General features: G+C 48.1%; 1 protein-coding gene across 1 annotated transcript in view; it reads left to right on the forward strand.

Moving 5' to 3' along the window:
- The first annotated feature begins 3,452 nt into the window (after positions 1-3,452).
- LHCGR (luteinizing hormone/choriogonadotropin receptor) overlaps positions 3,453-18,180 on the forward strand; it is a 58,314-nt gene continuing 43,586 nt past the window's right edge. Inside the window, 1 exon segment of the mRNA XM_056118840.1 lies at positions 3,453-3,616. Coding sequence (XP_055974815.1) covers positions 3,453-3,616 — 164 coding nt within the window.

Here is an 18,180-nt window from a genome sequence, read left to right on the forward strand (position 1 = left end):
ATATTGCTTTTCTCTTTCCTCTACTTTCTCTGCGTAGTTCATTTTAAAGCAAAGTCCTTTTGTATAGACACAGGAAGACATTCTTTACGGTAATGTTCAACCACACCTATGTGTAATTGCTACTCCCAACCCTTCATGATTCCTCTATAACTAACGGTGTGAGATTTGAGTAAACAGCCACTGATTACCAACCATCCTGGTGGCTCCCATTCCTTCATTTGTCTGTCACTGTCGGCAGGCTGGGGGTGGGAGGTGGGAGCGAGACAGTGATTCGCCCCCAAATGCACCAAGCGAACCCTCAGTTCCCATGGGTGGGCTGGTGACACCAAGGCACAGCAAGACAAAAGGAATGGAGCAGGATGGCCTCATTTTTGAACTAGAAGAGTCCCTGGGGGTCATGAACTGGCTCCTTCTGCTATTGATGAAGAAGCCAAAGACCTGCCACACCGGGGTGACAGAACAGAAAAAACACTCCAAAGCTCTTCCTGTCCAGAACCTTCTCCTACTGGGCTAGATGGAGTCCCCAGAAATAACTCAGCAGACTCAGATGGTCCTTTACAGGTAATTGGGAGCACCCATTGTTTCTAAATAGCAGATATTCACGCAGTAAAATATCATCCATATAAGACATAATTTGAAACAAACGTCACTTAGTCAAGTCACCTTGAGTTGTTCATTCCATCTCCTATGAAATTCAGGTTACATGGCAGAAATATTTGAAAAGCCCAGTGTGATGCTAACTTCCCTACCAAAATGTGACATCTAAATGAAGAGAGAAAATGTAACCCCAAAGCAGTCATGTGTAATTACCTGATGCCAATCTGTAAAGATCCGGTGTAGCAGAGGATAAATCAAGCAAGGTTGTTAAATTCTTCTCAGATGATTGACTGAATACCAGCTAGAGACCTATGTGCAAGTTTCATTTATTCATTCTGAAATTTCTGATATTCAACAGATAAATACTGAGCACCAACTAAGAGCTGCAAGCTTTTGACATTCCCACACAATACTGAGATAAAAAGATAAGAGAAGTAAAAGTAAAGTCCTAATTATAGGCTTTATTACAGGCTATCAAATCAGGTGCTACCATCACAATTTCTCACCTAGGTTGAAACAAGGTTTTAGAATGAAAACAGCATTGGACTGAGATGCAAGGAATGGCCAAGAATTTACCTAGGAAAATAGCAGGAAAATAGGGTATTATTCCAGATAAGGGAAATGGCATTACATAGAGATATAAAAGAATAGAGTACTCAGGGGCTGGGCAATAGCACAGCGGGGAGGGCATTTGCCTTGCATGCGGCAGATCCGGGTTTGATTCCCAGCATCCCATATGGTCCCCTGAGCACCGCCAGGGGTAATTCCTGAGTGCAGAGCCAGGAGAAACCCCGTGCATTGCCGGTTGGACCCAAAAAGAAAAAAAAAAAAGAAAGAATAGAGAACTCAAGTAAGGCGCTGAATAAAAAGATCCAAAGAAAAACAGTATTACAGAGACCAGAGTGTTCCAGAGGCCAGACAGCACAGGGCTTAAGGCACTTGCCATGGATTCAAGCAGAGCCTGCAGTTCACTTCCCAGCACCACACAGAGCTCCCGAGTACCACCAGGAGTGAGCACTGGGCACAGAGCCAGGAGTGATCTCTGAGCAAAGAGCGAAGAGTAAGCCCTGAGTACAGCCAGGTGTGACCTACAACTGCTAAATAAATAAATAAAGTTTTAAAACTAGAGATCATACTCTCTGAAAAGGAAGGGAAACAGTGTTACAGATATCAGGTGTGTGTGAGAGGGCAGGAATGAGAGCTCCAGCAATGAAGACAAACATAAACTATCTCCCATAATTATACACACACCCATTATATATATATATATATATACTGTAGCACTGTCCTCCCATTGTTCATCGATTTGCTCAAGCAGGCACGAGTAACGTCTCCATTGTGAGACTTGTTGTTACTGTTTTTGGCATATTGAATACGCCACGCCTCAGGGAACTTGCGAGGGGGTGGGTGGGATTCTCTCGGTAGCTTGCCAGGCTCTTCAAGAGGGACAGAGGAATTGAACCTGGGTCGGTAGTGTGTAAGGCAAATGCCCTACTGGCTGTGCTATCACTCCTGGACATCATATATATGTATATTATGTGACTTTCCTTGAGGAAAAGACTCCAGAAGCTAGAGGTTAGCTACTACCCTTGAAACTTCCAACCAGAAGAATGGTCACTGCCCTTTTTCTCTGTCTACAGTTCTCAGTCCTCTTCCAGGAAGAATGCCTGGATTTCCATAGCTCTAAGAGAGCCTGTGAAAGGCGCAAAGGCGAGGTGTCTTAATGACAAAATTAAATAGGAGAAAAGCATTTCCCAGGTTTCAGCATAACTTTTTTCCCTTTTACAAGTCTTTGATACTGAGATCACATATTTTGGGGTTTGGCCACTTAGTACCTGTACTGCAAACATAACACCCAAAGGGAGAAAGAGAGAGTAAGAGAGAATGTGTCTGTCACAGACGAAGGGGGTAGGAAGGGGTGGGGGTGGCAGGAAGGATAATGGGGACATTGGTAGTGGGAAATGGGCACGGGTGGAGGGAGGGGTGCTCAATCATTGTATGACTGAACCGTACTCACTAAAGTGTCTAAGACTGTAACTGTATTTCACGGTGACCCATTAAAAAAAGAAGAAAGAAAGAAAAAGTGAGTGAGGGCCGTGGGTCCATTTTCCACGACAAACTGGGGACCGTCGGGAAGCCAACTCCCTTTCAGCTCTCAGGATATCATTTTTTTCCCCTTTTTTTCCCCTTCTTTTCCTTTTCTGGCTTTGTTCTGGGGCCGCACCAGGCAGCCCTTACTCCTGACCCTGTGCTCGGGGATCAGTCCGGTGGCGTCGGGGGAACCATCTGGGATGCCTGGCACGCATGAGAGGTTGGCGCCTGCACGTCAAGCGCCCTGCCCGCACAGCTGCAGCACTGTCCCTCCAGCCCCCACCATTCGGCCAGTTTTATTGCGGGCCCCCCCGGCCGACGCTAGACTAAAGGACCAGAGTAACTGAGTTTGCTCTGGCTCTCCCGACCTACAGCACCGACAGGCGACCGAGTTCCAGGCTATTTCCAGGCTGCAGATGGCACCAGGAAAAACGGAGAGGCTCCAAGGGGGAGGGGGGAAGCGGATCCCGCGGTTGGTGGGGACGCAGGAGGCAGGGCCCTGAGCAGGGCTGCTCGCTCCCTGGGGTCTGGGGTGGTGGCTGGCGTCCCTCTGTCGGCGAGGCAGACGCCGGGTGGTGCCGAGCGCGCCTTGGCACCCGCAGTCTCCAGCCGCGCGCGCCGAGAGCGCGAGGAGCGGCGGGGCAGGGCGGGCGCAGACGGGGCGGGCGAGGGGGCGCGCCGGGGGCGGGGGCGGCCCGAGGGGCAGGGGGCGGGGCGCGGGCCGTACTTGGGGGCCGCGCAGGCTGGGCTTGGGCTCCCCAGCGATGAGCCTACGGTCCCACGCGCCCCGGCGGCCGCTGGCGCTGGCGCTACTGCTGCTGCTGCTGCTGGCCCGGGCGCTGCCGGGAGCACCGTGCCCCGAGCCCTGCGTGTGCCCGCCCGACGGCGCCCTGCGCTGCCCCGGCCCGCGGCCCGGCCTCCCCCGACTGTGAGTACTCGCGGCCGCCTGCCGCCCGACGCCTTCCTAGGCCCCTTTACCTGGCAGCTGGGAGAAAGACACTCGCCCGCATCAACCTCTGCAAAGGTCGGGCACGGGGCCGCGCCTGAGGCTGCAGCCTCCAGGGCCTGCGCCCCCGCCCCCAGGGCCCCTGGCACACCGGCACCCTCGCCCCGGTACCCCTGGTTGCACCGCGCGCAGAAGCAGAAGGAGAAGTTTCGCCCCCCTGCGCTCCGGAAGGGCCCCGGGCAGCAGCCGGCCTTGGAGCCTCGGCCAGCCGGCGCAGAAAAGGTTCCCGCGGGCTCTGTGGTCGGAGTGCGGTGACCAGCCTCACCCAACTAGCGCCCACCTGCACCTTCACCTGCTGAGCCCCCCGCAGATCCCACCCCTCCTCCAGGCTGAGTTTGCATTCTGCTTGCCTAAGGCTGGGGTGCGCCAGCCACCCCCTTCCACACACACACACACCCCCCCAGGGACCTTCGGGAAGACAGGGGCATCAGCTGGGCACCGAGCTCTTTACTGACTGTCAGGGTGTAGCGGACAGCCTGAGGGTGTCCCCGCTTCACTTTAGACGAAAGCAAGAGGGGTGATGCTCGCAGGCTCCGCTTCCAGGAGAGGCCCTGAGTAACAGCTGATTCAGAGTTGGCAGATTGGGCCAAAGCCCTGGGCAGTTCATGGATGTCGTTTTTTAATGGTGATGAAAATTGTGTAAGATTAGACTGTAGCACCGGCCGCACATTGTAAAAGCCACTGCAGTGTACACATCAAACAGGTGCTGGTCATGGTTCAAGAATTACAGCTCCAACGGCTGTTAAAAGGGAAAAGGAAAGGGAAAGAAGAGTGAGGGGCATTTTTTACAAGTTGCCCCAAGGACCCGTGCTGTTGCAGCCCTTTCTGGTGATGGAATTCCATGCGGGGAGATGAGGGAAATTCCAGCCGGCACCCTAGCCTCTACAGCCAAGGACCCTATTCCCCCAGGGCCCTGCTCCCCTCCTGAGGGGCTGTGCCTCTCCCTTGGAAGGCTGAGTGGCCTGGCAGGATGATTTGTGGTTGACAGGACCATTTAAAGGATGAGGAGGTTTGTGTTAATTAGATGGTGCTCTGTAAATTAGTCAGCTCAGTTGCCTTTAGGAAGAACCTGACCAAACAGCTGTCCAGGCCCAGGTGAGCTTCCCATGGAGTTTGTGAATGGCTGTACCTGCCATCTCTCTCTGCGAGGAGCACCCCAAACAGGAGAAACGGGGGGGGGGGGGGGGGGGGGGGGGGAAGGGGCGGGGGGGGCACAACATGAAGCCCCTGCCCAAGTGCCCGCAGGTACAGAGAACAGAGGAGTTTGTTGACTTTGCTTTCAGCTGTCTGCATAAGGAAGGCATCCCCTCCTTGCTGCATGACTGATATGTAAAATAAGTAATATACAACCCAGCTTCAACTGCTGGACCAACTCCCTGATTCAAGGTAAAGGTAAAGGTAAAGGCCTGATTAAAGGTAAAGGTAAAGGTTGATCGTCGATTTGCTTGAGCGGGCCCAGTAACGTCTCCATTGGAGACTTTGTTGTTACTGTGTCTGGCATATCGAATACTCTCGGTAGCTTGCCGGGCTCTCCGAGAGGGGCGGAGGAATCGAACTCGGGTCAGCCATGTTGGCCGCTTGTAAGGCGAACGCCCTACCGCTGTGCTATCGCTCCAGCCCTGATTAGATTTTTTAAATTGTGTGTGGGCGACTGAACCTATTCCTGGACCAGGTAGCCACATTCACAGCCATGCGACACTTCATACCACACACCCTACCCATACTCCAAGAGCACCACCACATCTGATGGGGTAGAAGGCAATCAGTCTTAGAGGGAAATATTTTACACACACACACACACACACACACACACACACACACACACACACGAAAGCACACAAGGCTTAAACCTCTAACAATATGTTAGTGATCTCTTACAGAAGGGCTTGATGCCCCCTGGGTGAAATACAACAATCTTCACACTCTTTCCTCTAAGGAAATTTTTATAGCGTTTTCAGTGGTTTTTTATGACAAACAATACAAAATATATTATTTCAGTTCTGCTTTGGGTCAGGGGTTGGGGTTTGGGATGGAAACATCCGAATATGGTGGTGGGAAGGTGTAATGGTGATGGGATTGGTGTTTAAATATTAAATGTAATCAGATATTATGAACTACTTTATAAAATAAAAAAATTAAATAAAGCTGAGGGGAGGGTGAGGTTAAGGGGTCACTCCTAGTAGGCTCAGGGAGCCAAGGATGAAACCCAGGTTGGCCGCATGCAAGGCAAGTGCCCGATCCACTGTACAGCTCTCTGGACCCTCCCTGATTTTTTTTAGCTTCCAATTATCACTGAAATCTTACTGTGATCCTGGCTGCCACAGCCCTCTAGTTTCTGGAGGGTCCTGCTTGCCTGAAGAAAGAAGCTAAAAGAAAACAGACCCCTTCCCCACTGCACCCAAGCATACTTCCGAGCTGCCGAGAAAGAACTGGGAACTGTGTCAGAGGGTGTTGGCGCCTGCGGCAGCCTCGCAGACAGTGTTACAGCACATTCATACTGCAGCTCACTAGCCACAACCTCAGAGGAACGGGGTCAACTCTGCAGCCCTTGGGGTTCCCCGCCCCCCACACACCCTCTGAGCACTCACACCCACGCATCTTTCCCGACACTGAGGTTTCTTAGGCCAGCAGGCACGTGACTCTCACGAGGCCGAGCTCCCTGACTGGGACCCACACAACACAAGCAGGTCCCCATCCCTCAGGTGAGAATCCTGGGAAGGGGAAACCGTGGAGGCCAATCCAGGGTCCTTCTCTTCAGTGTCACACAGTGACTTGTCCATCCATAGGGCAAAAGAAATGCAGAGAAATAATAGGAAGGTATTTATTTAGTCGCTTTAAGGCAATATGTCTTAAAGCGTGACCCCAGACCAATAGCTCAACCTCCCCAGGGAAATGTTAGAAATGCTCATTCCAGGGCCCCAGCCCACACTGCCGGGTGAGAAATGCTGGGAGTATGGCCTAGCACAGCGTTCTACTACCTTTCACACCTATGGGCTGGCACCTGCTCTGCCTACTGGTCCTGCATTTAGAACCAGGCAGTAGTCCAGCAGTCAGCAGTCTTCCCATGCCTGTGGACTAGTAGCAGTCCTTGGCCCTAGCAATCTATGTTCTAAGAAGCTCCCAGGTGATTCTCATGCATATTAAAAATGTTTGAGAATTCAGGTATTGGTCTCTATGAGGGTATCATCTTCTGGAGGGCGAGAAATATGTTTCCAACTTCCATGTACCATGAACTCCCTTCCCATGGTGCCACCCAACCTTACACACACATGCACGCGCACACACACACACATACACACACACACATACACACACACACCCTATTTGTGAATAAAGCAGTTGTAATCAAACAAGCCTCCCCACCCCAATTCAGAGATTCAAGAAAAAAAGAAGATAGAGGAAAAGGTCTGAGCTTTCTACGTGTGTGTGTGTGTGTGTGTGTGTGTGTGTGTGTACAAGAGTAGAAGGAATTCCGGAGTACAGACTGATTATTCAAGGGCAAATATTACTCCATGGAGGAAGATAAATGGGGTGCAAGCATCGGTCTCAGAGCATGGGGGGAAATTTCATCTTGGAAAGAGTAAGAGAACGAGTCCTGGAGGAAGAGGATGAAAGAGAAATTTTCTCCCCATTGAGCAAAGGACAGAAAAAGTCAATGGGTGCATTATAAATTCCTCTCCTAGATAAACAGAGAAAATGGCAAACATAATTACAGGATAGAAAACGCTAGGAACAGCCTACAGAAGCTCATTCTGAATGAACCGAAATGCTGAGGTGAGGTTTCTGGAGAAGAGAGTAATTCTCGCACCATCCCACCTTTAGGGTCTGACTGCAGGTGGGGGGACAGGACGTGGGTGTTCAGAGCCAAGGACTGCTGTGCCCTAAAAAATTTACCATCAGCCAGTCAGCAGATGCTGGTTTATGCTTTCATCATTTCAGGCTCTGGCAGCCCTACCTTCTGACTTACATCTAAATCTCACCATTTGATTTTAAAAGGGGGGAAAAAAGGATATTATGGATTATAAGTGTTTAAAGTTTGTCAGCTCCCTCCTTGCACATTTGAAAATGACATCATTCAATCATTCATATTGATGCTTCCATATTTTACTGAAAATGTAGGTGTTTGAAATACAAAACGTGATATGAATACATATTTTTCCTCTCATAAATTCACCCATTTGAACTTGAAATTTAAAAGTAAAACAAAAGAATTAACTTAAAATTTTTCTTCCCTTTTCTTATTAATTCCAGACAACTAGAAGGGAGAGAAGAAAAAAAATATATCACCTTGCCCATGGTTATATAAAGATCTTTGTCTCTATGACAACAGAAAGGTTGATCTGCTTGATATAGAAACAGCTTCTGAAAAATCTGTTAGTAAGAAAATGCTAATAATAATTATGGCAATTTATTTTTTGCATGTTGTGCCTACTGAGCAGAGATTCAACTTTCATACTTTATTATAAGACACAATCCGGAGACGTTGAAAGGATAAAGTGTGCTGTATTCATCAGTCCAATGTCGCTAGAAGATGTTAGCCTCTTGACATCCTTCCTGAATGACTTTCTCCCACCACTTTTGGCAGCAATCAGGGTTCTGAACAGCAGTCAGTTGGGGGATGCTGCGGTTTTGTCCTAAGAACCCACGTTAGAGAGGGAGACATATCTGAGAGTGGTGTGAAAGGGCCAAGAAGCAACAGTGATTTAAGGAATTCAGAGAACAGAGCAATCATTGTGCACTGACCCCTCCAAGAACAGGCTTTATGGTCAAGGTCAAGAGGTTGTTGCAGGGGCTAGAGCAATAGTACAGCAGGTAGGGTGCTTGTCTTTTGACCCGGGTTCTATACCCAGCATCCCTGATAGTCCCCCGTGCTTGCCAGGAGTGATCCCTGAGTGCAGAGCCAGGAGTAAGCCCTGAGTGCTACCATATGAGCACCCCATCCCTTCAAAAGGAGGTTGGACCATGGGAAGGAAAGAAGAAAAGAACACCCAGAGAGAATAATCACAGAACAAGCTAGACAGGCAGGCCTTGCTGAGAAGCAAAGACTGAGGTTGAACAGAGTCTTTCCTTTTTCTTTTTTTTTTTTTTGGGGGGGGGGGTTCATACCCGGCGATGCTCAGAGGTTACTACTGGGTCTGCACTCAGGAATTATTACACCTGGTGTTGTTTGTGGGACTATATGAGATATGAGATGCCAGGGATTGAACCCAGGTCGGCCGCGTGCAAGACAGTATGCTCTACCTGCTGTACTATCACTCCAGCCCTAGAGTCTTTCCTTTTGATGACATTTCCAACATCTTTGGAGGAATATTTTTTAAAGGAAGTTATAAGATCTCAGAAATAAGTGAATCAAGGACTCAGTGGGGTGGGAAATTTAGGGGTGAGGAAGTGGGAATCCCAATGTGTAGTTCTTGACTAATCAACTCAGTCAAAACCATTCTAGGGCAGTTGGTTATATAGAAATTACGTAAAACTCTTGATTTGGACTTTCTCCCCAATATCCTCTTTCCACTTTACTCTTTCCTTCCAAGCAGACATAGTACCTTGGACACTTAGTACTTATGTATTTGTCTTCACATATCCCATTAGATATGACTATTTGTTCACTATAGTCATATCAGCGCCTCTTTTGCTAGAACAATGTTCCTCAATGGACTCTTGAGGTGGGTAATGATGTATTGTGGATGGTTGTCTTGTTTTGTACACTTTGGCGTATAGCAGCATCATTGGTTTTTACTTACCAGATTGCAAAGGCACTGTCCTCTCAAATAATGACAGCCCAAATCTCTCTAAAAATTTGCTGAATGCCCTCTGGAAGGCAGCAGTCTGCCCCCATCCCCAACCCTGGCTCTGAAAAATTGTGCTAAAGTGAGGATAATTTGGGATTGGAGAGAGAGCACTGTCGTGAAGGAAGATGCCTTACATAGGTCAACTCCAGATTGAGCTCTGGCACTGCATATGGTCCCCAAGCACTACCTAAAGAGATTCCTGAGCACTGAGCCAGGAGTAATCCCTAAGAATAGCTAAGTGTGCTCCAAAAGTCCAAAATTAAAATCAAATTTTAAATATATAGTGAGAACCACTTGAAGAGGTCTGTTTGGCTGAAGAGTCCTAGAATTTGAGAAGTAATAAAATTAAAATGTTTCTTGAGTTGAGCTACATGTTAATCAAGCAGAGACCAATGAATAGAAGTGGTGAGCTGAGGTGCAAGGATGCCTCTAGTTTAGCTTGCAGGTATCTTATCCAAATGTCATTTAAAAAGTCTCCATCTGAGAGATTGCAGAGGTGATGAGGTGCCTATGAGAAATGGGGAGAGTCCTTTGTGTAACATTATCATACAGTCCTGCCTAGACTTTATAGATCTCCCTCTCCTGTTGTGCCCTTTGAGAGAGTCGCAGTGGACATACCAGCTTCTGAGAAACAATAGTGAGGCTTAGCTTTCATTCAGATGGTTTTCATTTTGTTATTTGTTATGTTTTTTATTCATTAGAGAAAAATCAGTCCCCAGCCCAGGATCTATTAAACAGAAAGAAAACAGGGCTGGAGTGGTAGTACAGTGGGTAGGGCACTTGCCTTGCCTGTGGCTGACCCAGGTTCGATCCCCAGCATCCTGTAGAGTCCCTTGAGCATTGCCTGGTGTGGCCCAACCCCCCCCCCCCAAAGAAAAACCAAAAAGAAAGAAACACCAAGGTAACTTGCATTGAGACCAGTAGGTTCTGTGGTGATTCAATGTAGATCAGAGGAAACTGTATAGAAGCCGCCCTGTCACACACTCTGAGTGGTCTAACAAGGAACAGGGGAAGTAGAAACAGGACATAGGGGGGATTTGAATTAAGAAAACTCATCCCATCTCCCTTCACTATCTCACCCAATCATGGGGTAAGAAAAGGAAAGAGAAACAAAGGTAGAATTGAAGTCCACCTTATTTCAGCCCCAGCTCTTGAGCTCCACTGAATCTATACACTCTAGAGAAAGCTTTGTAAGGACCAGCATTTATTAGCTGGAAAATCATCCTCTTGGGGGAAAATGAATAACCCCCAACAAGACACTAAAAAGAAAGTAGGCAGCAGTTTGCTGAAATCTTGGAGGAAGCCTCCATCCATCCAGGCCAGTTTCCCCACGGACCCTGCAGGCCCAGCTTCCCTCTCCCAGCACGGCATTCTGGAGATTTTTCTTCCTTCTTTTGCCTCTTTCTGATTTTTGAGGGCTCCGGGTCTGCAACTTTACCCACCTCCATCTTTTTCCCCAAGCCCCTCGAGAGGGCTACTTTTCATATCTTGAATTGAGGTCCAAAAGCTTCTTTCCAAGGTGCAGTTTCCCAGAGAGGCTGCACCAGATGGGGCTCCTCATGGCTTCCTGACCTTTTGGCCTTTTGGCTAAGATCAAGTGCAGACTGGACCCCACCCCTGCTGGAAGGAGACACGGTCTGGTGGGATGTGAGTAGGCACTGCTGGAGGCTGGGGGGCTGCTGGGGGTCCCCGTGAGCACTTCCAGCTGACAGAGACTCACATTGAATGGAGATTGTAGCAAATTTCCTATCAGACTTCCACCCCCCTCACCCCCACTCCATTCTCCCCCCCTCCTGCCCCGGGAATGAAAAGAATCCCACCCACCAGGCAGGTGGGCTCTCTGGGTGGACTGTTCTAGCAGTTTCCACTCCCAGTTACAGCCTCACTGGGGATAACACCCCCCCCCCATCAGCCACCAAACTACTCACAGCTGTTCTCCCTGCGGCTCTGGGCCACGGCTCCTTGGTGCACAAAAGTTAAAAAAAAAAAAAAAAGTCCAAATTAGAAATAAAACTCGACTTCAGAGTTTCTTGCTGCTGCTACCACTAAAATTGTTCTTGACTCTGCTGACGTCAGATTTCTCCCGGCTTCCTAATTCTGCCACACGGGCAGTGGCCAGCAGTGTTTCTGCGAATTGGTGGGTGAAGTGACCACCCCCAGCTCATCTGAATGAATCAGCTGCACAAAGCCTGGACAGACCTTAGCCGAGCAGCAAGCCCTGTCTCCCACATTCGCTCTGTGGGGTTCTGGCCCCAGATTTGCTCTGTGGGTTTCTGGCTCTGGGAGATCTGAGGGTTCCTGCCCCCAGTCTGGCTGAGGGTGGAGGAGACAGCAGAAAGCCAGGCAAAGCCCCAAAATCTCACTCTAGTAATCTGATTGTGCAGAAGAGACTGGAAAACCCAGCCTTAATATAAATTACACAAGGAAACACTAAATACCTTCCAACCTACAGGGACAAAGCCTCCTGGTTAAAACCTGCAGGCTTTGTTAGAGAAAAAGGCACTTCAAGTCTTCTCAGTCTGCAAGTGGATAAGTTAGCATTTCTGAACGCACTGCCTGGAGTCAGTATTGCTTGCTGACCCAGGCTAGACTGCCACACCCAGGATAGACCGCCTCTCAAACACTACTCTAAATGCCTTTTTTTTTCTTTTGGGGCCATACCCAGCGATGCTCAAGGGTTACTCCTGACTCTGCACTCAGGAATCACTCCTGGCGGTGTTTGGGGACCAAATGGGATGCCGGGGATTGAACCCGGGCCAGCTGTGTGCAAAGCGAATTCACTCCAATGACCCCTTGATTCTATTTTCTACTGTTCAGTTTCAGTAGATCAACCCTGTCTGCCCAGCAGAGCATCCAAACCCATGGAGGCTTTTCTTTAAAATCCTCACTGCCCATCCCAAGCCTCCAGTTGGCTGCATAGAAAACCTTGGGAAAGAAGCATCAAGACATTCACGAACTACAGAGGAAAATGTACAGAAACAGTGCAGGGTCCAGAGGATTCCTGGCCTCTAGAGCCTTGGGTTTGTTTGCCAGGCTAGAAGAAACAGAGAAGCAGTTCTCACAAGATGCAAGGGAGAGCAGAAAAATGATAAAGGCCGGAAGAAGGTTCTCAGCAAAGCAGAAGTGGGGAGGAGGCGTTCAGAGTAGAATTTACTACCTTGGGGGTGGGGAGCTGTGCTTGCAGCTCTCCAGGCCTCACTCCCGCAGGGGACAACTGAGCTGGGGCTGGCCTGAAATTCAGTCCCCGCTTTCTGGAGGCTGGCAGAGACTGCTGCCCAAAGCCTTCTGCCTCCGCTGGCCACCAATCCAGGCCCAGAGCAAAGTGAACAGTGTAGCACTTTCCCCTGTAAAGCCAGAGAGGCTTGTTGAGTGACAAACACCTGAGGCTGAGTCGTGTAAACAAGGGAGATAATGTAGCAAAAACCTGAGGCAATACAGGGAGGTGAGGGCCAGGCTCACTGCACCAGGCTGAGAAGCTGCAGGGGGTCGGGCAACTGGTCTAGATTCCATGTTATAGAGCATCACCTCCATGTCACCTCCAGTGACACCTGTTCTCTATCACAACTTTGGTTTTTTGTTTTGTTTTGGTTTTGACTTTTTGGGTTACACCTGGCGATGCACAGGGGTTACTGCTGGCTCATGCATTCAGGAATTACTCCTGGCAGTGTTCAGGGGACATATGGGATGCTGGAAATCGAACCCTGGTTGGCCGCATGCAAGGCAAACGCCCTACCCGCTGTTCTATCGCTCCAGCCCCTCTATCACAAGTTTTAAATTCCAAAAGCACCAGCCCCATGCCCCTTTGCTACAGCCCCGTGCCAGACACAGCCCATGATTCAGATGCCAAGGGATGCCAAGGGATGCCAAGCACAGCCACTGGCTTCCAGAGAAAGGGGTGGCGGTGGTGGGAGCCGTGAATCCTCCAAAGCTCAGGAACAGTGGCAAACAAAGGCACAAGGTCAGTCATTTCAGGCACTACAAATCCATCCTTGGGTTAACTGAAAGTATGGGATGCATCCATTGCAAACAGTTTCTACTGGCTCACTAAAAAAAGAAAAGGCGGGCGAGGGGGGAAAGCTTGTAGTGTCTGGAAACAGACGCTTATAATGAAAGAACTTCCTGAAGCATGTCTGCAGTGTCACTGCCGTGACAGTATAATATCCTGCTCCTCGGAAAAATATTTTTGAGAAATCATTACAGATGATGCCGACGTTCCCCGGGGAGAATTCAACATGTAGTTTTATTTACCAGAGTTATTCTTGTCATGTTATATTATGGCTAGAAGAATTCTAGTTTAAGGGGCAAAGACTGGATTATTTTTGCTCCGTGTCATTAGAAAACTTGAAATGGATTCTGAATCAAGGTTTAGATACTTGTTTGTGGTTTTTATTTGGAGGGACTTTTTTTCTTCTTTTTGGTACCATTTTTTCTCTGCGACTTTATAGTTTTAATTTAATTGTTGCACAAATGACTTGGAAAATCAATTCTCTGGGGAATCTCTCCTGAGCCTCTTGGTTTCACCTTATAATTCTTGGGTGTTCTGGTACAGTGGCAAAGGAGGGGAAGCTCCAATGGGGCTTTCCGATGAGAGAGTTCCAACTGGCTGAGCTTTTTAAAAAAATCAGAGAGCAAATGCAGACTCTGTAGGGTGCCTCCAGAGAGTTGAAATTTTAATAGAAGCTGTTCTTTACAATTTATTTTTAAAGTTATCGGTGAGGCTGGTAGGAGATATGGAAGGAAATAAACATGCCAGAAAAGTGTTTCACCCTGTCTTAGTTGTCCTGTGTGTGTAAGACACTGTAAAGTTTGAATCATGAGTGTTTTCTAGGCTGAAGGGAGACAGAAGTACCACTCTTAACTCCTGAACCCAAGGCCAGACAGATAACACATTGGTGAGGCGCTTGCTTTGCACTCGGCTGACTCAGTTCAATCGCCAGCACCTCATCTGGTCTGCCGAGCACCACTAAGTGTGATCTCTGGGCACAACCAGGTAGGGACCAAAATAAACCAAAAATTGGGGGGTCCGAGAGATGACACAGAGGGTCAGACTCTTGCATGACCCACAGCTAACCTGATCCATAAAACACCCCACACATCATATGGTCTCTTGAGCTCACCAGGACTCAGCCCTGAGTACCACTGCGTGTAACCTCAAACTTTAAAATACTGAACCCACCCTCCACCATCTTCCAAATTCCCCAACCACTACGAGGAAGTAGAGATGGCCTTAAGGCACAGCTGGGGCAACTTAAATCTTTGACAGTCAGCAACTATAAACTTAAAACACTTACAGGGGCGGCAGAGATAGGTAGTGCAGTGGATAAGGGGATTGCCGTGCACGGTCCATACCCGGGTTCAATCCCTGGCATCTGATATGGGCTGAGCCAAGAGTAATCCCTGAGCATTGATTGCCAGGTGTGACCCAGGAAGCAAAACAATAATAGTAAAATAAATAAAAGCCCTTACTGAGCTCTTGTGCTAGATGATGCTATATTGGCATTACAGTCACATTTTCTTATTTAATCTCAAAAATATTCAAAGTTATCAGTATCATTATGATTTTGTAGATGTGAAGTGAAGGTATAATTCATATCATTTTGGAAGACGTTCCCAGAAGGGCTCAGAGGGCCTGGGTGTCACAGCTGTTGGTTCCTGGCCTTCCTGTGAGGGTCTCATGCAACAGTGCTCAGGCCCAGCAATGAAGTACTGCTTGGGTCCAGTGGAACTTGGGGAAATCACAGCTACACTCTGAGGTACCCAGGAGTCCAGGCAGTTCCAAGGATCAAACACATGGATCAAACTCCAGCCCTTTGGGCTATCTCCCCCACCCTGAAGGCTATAATCTGAACTGGGCACCCAGGCTAAGTGGTACTCTACCACCCTGCCTTGTTTGAGGGGAGCAAACATACATTTAGTGAAATCAGCTTCCACAAAGCACATACTGGCGGAGATGGAGCTGTAGCCAAGGGTAAGATTGGATTAGCCAAGAAGGGTGGACACGTAAGATCCATAGAGCACTGTAAATTGTGGAGACAGTGGAAATGAAGGAAAGAATATATGAGACCAGTTTAGAAAACGTAACAGCCTGATCTGTCTAGAAAAGCATTGTTCAGTAGAAATATGAGCCGCATGCATAAATTTCATCTTCTAATGCACATTTTAAAGGGTTCAAAGAGGAAATGAATCTTAATAAAGTATTTTACTTAACCCAGTATGTACAAAATATCATTTTAACGTAGAGTCAGTATAAAAGTTATTCATGGGATCATTGACATTCTGGTCTCCTGCCGTCTGGTGTGCATTTTGCCTCTGCAGTGCATTTCAGTTCACACTGGCCATATTTCAGTTGGTCAATGGCTTCTACAGCAGCATTAGACAAAGTTCAGTGGTCTGGTTATAAAAGAGAAGAGTAGATGAAAGGGCTGAAGAATGAATTTTAGGCTTTGTTTAGATGACCTTGAATGCAAGATATTTCTAGATAATTAGACAGACGCGTGAGAGGCAGAATGACACCTGAGTATAAAAGTGCTGTGGTGGGAATTAGCGGAAAGATTAGCCTGGAGTGGGCAAGGTACGATCAAGATGAGGTGATGGGAAATCCATTCAGGGACTAGAAAATAGTCAAGGTGCAGGAATGGACAAGAGGAATGGTAATGAGAAAGGAATAAAGGGGTAGGTGCAAGAGACACAGTGAACATAGGACCCAAGCAGCAGGACACACTTACCGAGAATATTGTAAATATGCAAATAATCATGCAGGGTAACTTATGCAAATTGGGTAACTGGGGCCAAAGAGATAATGCAGTGGAGCCAGGTTCGATCCCCAGTTCCCCTTTGGGTCCTTCAAGCACCATTAGGGGTGATTCTTGAGCACAGGGCCAGGAGAAAGCCCTCGGCACCATCAGGTGTGCGGCCATCCCCAACCCCCACCAAAAAAATGAATCACTTAATCACTTAATCACTTAACTTCCCGTTAGTCGTTGATTTGCTCGAGCGGGCGCCAGTAACGTCTCCATTTGTCCCTGTCGCGTGCTAGTGTAGCCCAATGGCATCTGTTCGCTCCGGGAACATGAAGGGTCTCAAACCGATCGTTCATGATCTTGACGAAGAAGTCTGACCATCTGGTAGGTGGGCGGCCACGCGGTCTTTTGACATCCCGTGGAATCCAGTCAGTAACAGCTCTAGTCCAACGGTCGTCTTTAAATCTCATTACGTGACCAGCCCATCTGATTTTCGACACCTTGGCAAATGAGATAGCGTCCCTGATTCTTGATCGTCGACGGATGTCAGAACTCCGGATTCTTTCTCTCATTTGAGTGAAACGTGATATTCCAAGCATAGCTCTTTCTATTCTTCTTTGGGAGACCTGAATAGCGTTCTCATCTTGTTTGCGTAGGGCCCAGGTCTCTGAGGCATATGTTAATGCAGGAAGAACAGTGGAATCAAAGAGATGTGCCTGGAGCCGGAGGTTCTTCGTCCTCTTAGCTATTTCTTCGACGTTCTTGAAGGCATTCCAAGCCGCTCTCTTCCTTCTGTGCAGCTCGGGTGCCAGGTCATTTGTCATGTTGACCTCTCGACCTAGGTACACATAGCTGTTGCATTCGGAGATGGTCGTTCCATTGAGAGCGAATGGGGCGTCAGGAATGAGGCTGTTTCTCATAAACATTGTCTTCGTAAGATTCAGCTGTAGTCCTACCTTTCCACACTCACGGTCAAAGTCGGCCAGCATTTGTGCCGCTTGGCTGATGTTTGGTGTTATTAAAACAATGTCATCAGCAAAGCGGAGGTGGTGTAGTTGCCGACCATCTATCTTCACTCCCATTCCTTCCCATTCCAGTTGTCGCATGATGTTCTCGAGGGTGGCACTGAAGAGTTTCGGTGAAATGGTATCACCCTGCCGCACCCCTCTCTTGACATCAACAATCACTTCTTTGTAGAATGGTGAGATCCTGGTAGTGAATCCGCAATACAGCTCACGGAGGATCCTGATGTATTGGGCTTGAATGCCCTGATTGGCTAGGGCTTCAATGACCGCTTCCGTCTCAACAGAATCAAAGGCCTTCTTTAAATCAATGAACGTTAAGCAGAGCGGCATCTTGAACTCCCAAGAAACCTCAATGAGCTTGGTTATTGTGTGGATATGGTCGATGGTGCTGAATCCTTTGCGGAACCCTGCTTGCTCGCATGGTTGTCCTTCATCTAGTGTTCTGCCAATCCTATTTAGGATGACTCGAGTGAACAACTTGTAGATGACAGACAATAGGCAGATCGGGCGATAGTTGCCAATGTCATGGATGTCTCCCTTCTTGAACAGTAGTATGGTCCTGCTGGTTTTCCATTGTGACGGAAACTTGCATTCAGATAGGTAGCGAGTGAAGAGCCGAGCCAGTGTATTGATGAGTCCTGACGGCAGGTTCTTCAGGTGTTCAGGTCTGACCTTGTCTGGGCCGGGTGCTGTTTGTTTCTTTACCGACGAAATGGCGTGTCGGATTTCGGAAGGGAGAACGTTGGGAACGACATATCCATCCTGTGGAATTTGGTATGTTGGCAAGTGGACATGGCTATCGAAGAGATTTGAGTAGAAGTCATGGATAATCTAAAATGAAAAGAGAAAATTATTTTTAATTTTTTAATTGTAATAAAAATTTTCATTAAAAGCTATTTTAATTCACTTCAAGATAAAAATTCACTTTAAAA

Source organism: Sorex fumeus, unplaced genomic scaffold (assembly GCF_029834395.1).
Source record: "Sorex fumeus unplaced genomic scaffold, SorFum_2.1 ptg000003l, whole genome shotgun sequence".
Lineage (NCBI taxonomy): Eukaryota > Metazoa > Chordata > Mammalia > Eulipotyphla > Soricidae > Sorex > Sorex fumeus.